The following is a 7,263-nucleotide window of genomic DNA, read 5'->3' as shown; positions in this document are numbered from 1 at the left end:
ACCTCACAGGGTGTCTGTTGTGGGGAGGGAAAGGGAAAGGAGTTTGTAAGCCGCTCTGAGACACCTTTGGGTAGTGAAGGGCAGGGTATAAATCCAATCTCCTCCTCTTCTTCTTCTTACATTGCAGCAGTTGTACAGCATCATGATTCAGCGTTGCAAGAGGCATAATACTTCCAGTTGCTCTTTCATCTGAAGGACACAGGAAGGGTCTAAATTTTCTCTTTGGAATTCCAGATAATTTTCATACTGTTATGTACTGATACAGTTTCCCTGCAACACGGTGCTGCCAGAGAAAGGGTGAGCTTGGGGAGGAAAACAATAGACCATCAGGATCCTGGCAGACATCAATTAGGATGCAATGATTGTGTAAATAGCCTATTGTTGGGAGTGGGTTTGTGATGGGTGTACCATTTTACAGGCTTATAAGCAGGCTCCTGCCAGAGTTGTCCTTTGTTTGAGCGGATTCACTAATAAACGATGAGCTGATCACTACACGCATCTCGAACCCATTATATTTCACATCCCGAAATAGACTTGGATCCTGCCTAAGAATTTCCAGGGAGAAAAGAATTGCTGTTTGCGGAGTGCAATTTTCCCACCTATCCCTTCTGCTGCACCCCCAAAACATTACAGAGAGGGGCCCACAAAAATAGCTTGGATGTGTTGGAGCTCTGCTCTGGGTGGGCAGTAAACACCTAAAATCACCCCCTGCTTTTGTGGCTCTGGAAGTTTCAGGCAGGATCCAACCCACAGATCTTATTTTTGTTCTGCCATCCTAACAAAACAGGAAGAATAAGGCTGCTAGAACGATAGGCTTACCTATTAAATCTACATCTGCAGTGAAATTCCTTGCATTGCCGTTTTTAAATCTGCACGTTATGTGAAATTTTCTGCAGTAGATTTTTCCTCATTAGGCACAAACCTGATGTTTTCTCCTTCTCTCCCTATGTTTTGGGAACTTGCTAAAACTGGGGATTCCGAAAGCGCGGGGAAAGAAGGAGAAATCTTCAGGTTTGTGTCTAATGAGGAAAAATCTACTGCAGAAAACTTCACATAACATGCAGATTTAAAAATGTCAATGTAGGGAATTTCACTACTGCAGAGAGAGAGTGACTATGAGCAGGTAAATAAGAACAATTTTATATAACCACCTCACTATTTCAAACTCTAAGCCTTTGAGACTTCTCTGGGATTTTGGAGCATGTGAGCCCTTGATCAGTGGCAAAAGGGAAGAAGAAGAGGAGGAGGAGGAGGAGGAGGAGATTGGATTTATACCCTGCCTTTCACTACCCGAAGGAGTCTCAGAGTGGCTTACAAACTCCTTTTCCTTTCCCTCCCCTGTCCTTGAGAGAACAGCTCTGAAAGAATTTATGACTGACCTAAGGTCACACCAGCAAGTGCATGTGGAGGAGTGGGGAATCAAACCCGGTTCTCGCATATTAGAGTCCACACTCCTAACTACTACACCAAACTGGAGGGTTGCCAACATTCCGAGAGCTGCCAGGGCCTGCAACTTTAACACACCCACAGCTTCTGAAGAAATGAGCTCTAGTCCAGGAAAGCTTATGCTGGAGTAAAATTTTGTTAATCATTCAGTTGCCCCTAAACTCCTCTTTCTTTTTTTCTGCAACAGACAAATGCAGCTACCACTACAGAATTTTCATAGCTGCATCAGCTGCATCAACACAGAATTGACTCTAACATGGACCCACATGGTGTACGGCAGCGGGGGGTGGGATTGTGCAGTGGAAAATAAGTTGTTGTGCATGTAGGCAGATGAGCTTTAGGTTGTTCCTTAAAAAATAAACAGATGAGGAAAAGAACTTCAAAAGAAATGAAGACAAATACTGCTTTGGTGTTGTATTGTTTTCCTTCCTTCCTTCCTTCCTTCCTTCCTTCCTTCCTTCCTTCCTTTCCTTCTCTGACATTTTAGATCCCCCCCCCCTTTTCTCTTTCCTCCCTTCCCTTTGGTTAGAAAAAGTTCCAGCGGGATGTGGCTTGAGTGGGGAATGAAGCAGGTTATGCAGGGAGGGAGGAGGAACTTGGAATACACGAGTGGAACTTCAGCGAGTGAAGCTGACCTTGCCCCTCCGTACCTTTCCCTCCCTTCTTTAGGACCTGCCGTGGCAGAGCTGTGGAAACAAATGGAACACAGATAAATGCTTCTCCAACTTCTCCCTGATGGACACCAGCAACCTGACCAGCGCTGTGACCGAGTTCTGGGAGTACGTCCCCCGCCTCAGTCAGGTTTCACCATCCTTGGGATCATCTCAAGAGTGCAGGGGCTAATGGGGGGGGGGAGATGGTGTGATAGGGTTGCCTAATCTGGGTCGCAACATTCCTGGAGATTTGGGGACAGAGCCTTGGGAAAGTGGAGGTTTGGAGTGGGGAGGGGCCTCCACAAGATATAGTGTTCTCTAGCTAATAGATTTTGCTCTCCTGTGTCCCATGGTGTCACACCAGACTATGGTACTGCAGCCACCTGTTTATCCGATCTAGAATTGCCTCGTGATTATGTTTGCTGCCCTGTGGGGGGACTTACCAGGAGCGGGAGGAGGGCCCAGGCTATGTTGAGATCAGTTCCAGTATGTACAGAGGTGACTAGGCTTGCCAAGTCCCCCTGGGGGGCGGGGGAACCCCTGCCCCAGAGGCCCATTCCCTGCCACCACCGGACCGGGCCCCGGGGGGAACTCCACCCCGACGTGCACGTCACCAGGATTTTCCCTGGTGTCTTTTAACTCCACTTCTGCGGCAGAGCAGAATGGGTTGCCGACAGCTGTGGGGTGCTTCCCAGATGTTGTTGTCCGATCGCACCCTTTAAATCCGCCCGGCATTCTCCCCCTATGTTGGATATAATGGTGCGTATGATCGCGGACTGTGTCTAGGTTTCCTCTCTTCTCAGCATTCCCTTATTGTGGTGGAAAGTGCTATCAAGTTGCAGCTTACTTATGGCGGCCTTGTAGAGTTTTCAAGCCAATAAATGAACAGAGGTGGTTTATCTGCCTCTGTGAACCAACCCTGGACTTCCTTGGGGATCTCCCATCCAAGTACTCACCAGGGCCAACCTTGCTTAGCTTCCAAGATCTGAGATGTTCGGGCCATCCTGGGCCATCCATGGACCTCAGTGGACCTCATTTGTCCTGATTCCCTTTTCTTTGTTCCCCCTTTCAGGAGAAATATGCATCAGATCTCTGGAGGTTTGGGAGAGCCAGGCAGTATTCGCTGGCCCTTGGCAGGCACGCTTGCGTTATCGTGGGTTCTGGTATATTTTTCCATCTGGAAAGGTGTTGAGTGGACTGGAAAGGTACTTTTTGTGTACTGCATTCTTCAGTAATATCTTTTGAGTGCTGTAGTCATCCTGCAGTATTTTGCCTGAGTGCCTATAATTAGGGTTTCTACATTTCAAGGCAGAACTGAGATACGTGGCGTACAATTTTTGATATGTATGTATTTTTTAGCTTTCACAATAGCAAAAGTCGTCACATTTCCCTTTGCCGGAAAAGTTTTCTATCCTCAACTGAGCAAGGTGATTTAAACCAAATTAGCCCTTACTGGGCTTTTTAAGGCTTTAACATACAATTATTTTCAAAAACCTGATTTAGGGGTTTCTGCACAAGATATTTTTAAGGCGCGAATCATTTGCAATTTGACTTAAAGGTTGCTCTTGCTGTCGACTGAAGCAATCTGACACACTGCTCAGATTTCAAGCATCCTAGTTTGACGGTGAAATTTGTGCTTGTAACTGACTGTCTGCATTCCAAAAGTAAAATCTGCCTTTGAAATTTGGGGGTTCCCTGTTTTGATTAACATTAATAATGAATAGTATTGATGAAATGTCACAGTATGAATGATATTAATGTAGAATATGTTGCATTCCATTGGAAAAAAATATTCTCAGAGTGTAATCCTATGCAGAGTTACTCCAGTCTAAGCTCCAGTGGATTTAGACTGGATGACCCTGGAGGTCCCTTCCAACTCTATGATTCTATGGTTCTGTAACTCTGCAAAGGTTTGCATTATCAGCATTTGAGACTGCACGGCTGCTTTCGGCTATCATTAAGTAATGACTGTTCCATCAGCTGCTGATACTGAACATAGACAATATTCACCATCAGAATTTCTTGGGCTACACCTTTGTTTCAGGTCTACGTTTTAACTAATAACGTCCTTCCTTTTCTCATGCAGGTGGTGTACTTCTCAGCTACCTATCCTTACCTCATGTTATTCATTCTGTTCTTTCGTGGGGTCACCTTGCCAGGAGCCAAGGAAGGAATCCTCTTTTACATTACTCCCGATTTTAGCAAACTCTCTCAATCGGAGGTTTGTATTCCCTTCCGACTCTCTGCCACCGTGGCACTAATTAACACGGTGGACAGCCTCTTGTTCTAGCCAGTTCTGAATTTCAAGACAGAAATCATAATTCAAGTAATTAAACCAATGTGTCCAAAAGACTGTGAGATGATGCCTTGGTACCCCATTAAGGGCTATTTTAAAAATAAGATTCCTATCTGAACACATGAAGCCGCCTTGTACAGCATCAGACCCTTGCTCCTTCAAGGTGAGTATTTGTCTGCTCAGACTGGCAGCAGCTCTCCGGCTCCTCCAACAGAGCTCTTTCCTATCACCTGCTATGTGATCTTTTAAACTGGACATGCTGGGGGTTGAACCTGGGACCTTCTGCATTGCAAGCAGATGCCCTACCACTGAGCCACTGCTCCTCCCCTAGCTGCTGTGTAGAAGCTGCTAGGAATGTTTCCGCCTGGACCTCCGTGGCCCTAAGGAAGTCAGGTTGATGGTAACCAGGATGAGGGCTTTAAGGAAGTCAGGTTGATGGTAACCAGGATGAGGGCTTTAAGGAAGTCAGGTTGATGGTAACCAGGATGAGGGCTTTAAGGAAGTCAGGTTGATGGTAACCAGGACGAGGGCTTTTTCGTTTGCAGCTCCATCCTACTGGAACGAGCTTCCTGTCGAGATTAGAGCCCTGCGGGACTTGTCACAGTTCCGCAGGGCCGTGAAAACAGAACTTTTCAGGCAGGCGTTCCGAAAGGAGAGATGTCTTACCAGCAGCGCCCACTGTGAACTCTGATCCGACACGACCTAACGAGGGGGCACCGCTGAATGTGTCCTTAAATTGCACTTTAGTTTTATCGCCATCTGATGAATGTTTTATACTGATTGGTTGTGTTTTAACTGATGCCTTGTATTTATATTTTATTGTGTATGTATACTGCTTGTCAGTTTTTGGAAGCCGCCCTGAGCCTGCCTGGCGGGGAGGGCGGGGTAAAAGTGAAATAAATAAATATATAAATAAATAAATGTGTGGCTGTGGCTTTTCACTAGCAACACAATAGCAGCCATTTATTTTTATTTATTTATGTATTTATTTTTCAGATTTATATTCCACCCTCCCCGCAAACGGGCTCAGGGTGGATCACAATATAACAGGCCATTCAGCAACACAAAACATAATAATAAATAGTTAATTGAAACATTAAAAGAGTATTTATAAACAGTTTGCCCGAACACTGGTGTCGCTGGACTCTGAGTTAAGCCTGCGTTTGTTTCCCTTGCAGGTCTGGATGGATGCGGCCACGCAGATCTTCTTCTCCTACGGTCTAGGACTGGGGTCTCTGATTGCCTTGGGGAGCTATAACACTTTTCACAATAATGTCTACAGGTCTGTAGTGTCTAACTTAATGTTCTCCAGTAATGGTGTGTAGGACTTACCTAGCGATTTACAGAGTTCAAAGTACTTCACACACACAAGTGAAACTGGAACCCAACAGCTTCCTGACTCCTGGACCTAGGGCTGAGCTACAGATCAAAAAGTCCTCACATTGGTGGATGACCTGAGGACTTTGCATCAGTGTTTGCCTCCCACAGTTCTGTCTCCCAGACTCATTATTGTCCTCTTCTCCTTACTACTGGAGCACATGGCTGTAGCCACCTTCCCCTCCCGCGGTGTTGTTTCCTGTTTAAAATTCCCAATGGAACTGTTATTGCTTCGCTGCCTGACTTACGTGCACCTGGCCTAAGTAACATGATCTTGCAAATGGAGCCAGCAGCAGCTCCGTGGGGTAGTCTGAAGAAACAAAAGGTGCAGAGTCATAGGCAGTGGTTGGGATTTAGGGGTGGAGTCCCCTATTGGATCTTCAGATCCCCATACTGCAGTCTCCACAATTTCCACCTTTAATTTGGGAAAATATAACTTACTTTATATCACTTTAATTCCGCTGCACTGCACCAGCCCAAAGCACACGTGGACTAATTGGCATGAGTCATTCCTGGACAATCTTGAAGTTCCAGGAGGTGCTAGCCCTCCTGGCATAATCTTCCAAGTGCAGTGTGTGTGTGAGTCCCACCCCGGAGTCATCCCCACCCCACCCCGGTGCCTCGTGCCATGCCTGGATTTCAGCACAATCAATGGTGGAGGGCAGGGAGAGAGAAAGAGCATGCCTGCCCTCCAGCCCAGCCTGGGGGGGGGGATGTCCTGGTGAGAGCTGAGGGCGCAAAATGGCAGTGTGGGAAGTACCGAGGCTCCTTGTGGCTTACCAGGGGAGACGGGGTGATATCAGGGCCACAGGCAAGTTCCCAGGAGCCCAGAGAGAAACTACAGGGAAATTTAATTTAATTTAATTAGTGCCCCCCTGGCACCTTGGTGCCTCCCCCCATGAAAAAAATCATGGCTACGGGGCTGAAAAGGTGGCTTGTGCTGGGGAGGAAGCTGAAGCCCATGTTTTGTGGTCCCAGGGAGAAAAGGGCTGGCATGAACCCGGGAGGCACAAAACCCCTTTTGAACAGGCGGATGCCAATTCCTCATGTCATCCACCAATGAGCATGAAGACTTTGTAATGTGCAGTCTGCCCCTCCACCACTGCTCTGCACCAACTAGCTGCAAATCTGGGACATTCTGGAACCAGCCAGGGTTTTTACCAACTCATGCCCTCACATCTAGTTTGGGCCCTAAATCGCTTGGAATTCAAGACACAGAAGAAAACAGTAGACTTCTAAAAAGTTTTGTACACTAAGGGTAAAAATTAATTTTAAAAGCTAGAGCCAAGAAGCAAATATGCCTTTAGCCTCCACCATCCCTAAGCATGAGATGTCTTTTGGAAAACCAAAGGGAAAGGAACACAGGGACACGAGTCTCTACCCAACAGCAAAAGAGGCTCTCTTAGCCATTTTTTAAAAGCTAGAGCCAAGAAGCAAATATGCCTTTAGCCTCTACCATCCCTAAGCATGAGATCTCTACTGGAAAACCAA

General features: G+C 46.5%; 1 protein-coding gene across 1 annotated transcript in view; it reads left to right on the top strand.

Moving 5' to 3' along the window:
• LOC107120217 (sodium- and chloride-dependent GABA transporter 1-like) overlaps positions 1-7,263 on the top strand; it is a 67,871-nt gene that overhangs the window by 19,631 nt on the left and 40,977 nt on the right. The window contains exons 4-7 of the mRNA XM_015422862.1: positions 2,116-2,225; positions 3,172-3,304; positions 4,186-4,320; positions 5,574-5,677. Of these exons, the coding sequence (XP_015278348.1) occupies positions 2,116-2,225; positions 3,172-3,304; positions 4,186-4,320; positions 5,574-5,677 (482 nt within the window). The remainder of the gene's footprint in view (positions 1-2,115; positions 2,226-3,171; positions 3,305-4,185; positions 4,321-5,573; positions 5,678-7,263) is intronic.

Source organism: Gekko japonicus, unplaced genomic scaffold, assembly GCF_001447785.1.
Source record: "Gekko japonicus isolate JY-2015 unplaced genomic scaffold, Gekko_japonicus_V1.1 scaffold1229, whole genome shotgun sequence".
Taxonomy (NCBI): domain Eukaryota; kingdom Metazoa; phylum Chordata; class Lepidosauria; order Squamata; family Gekkonidae; genus Gekko; species Gekko japonicus.
The sequence above is the reverse complement of the archived record's forward strand: the minus strand, read 5'-3'. Positions and strand labels throughout refer to the sequence as shown.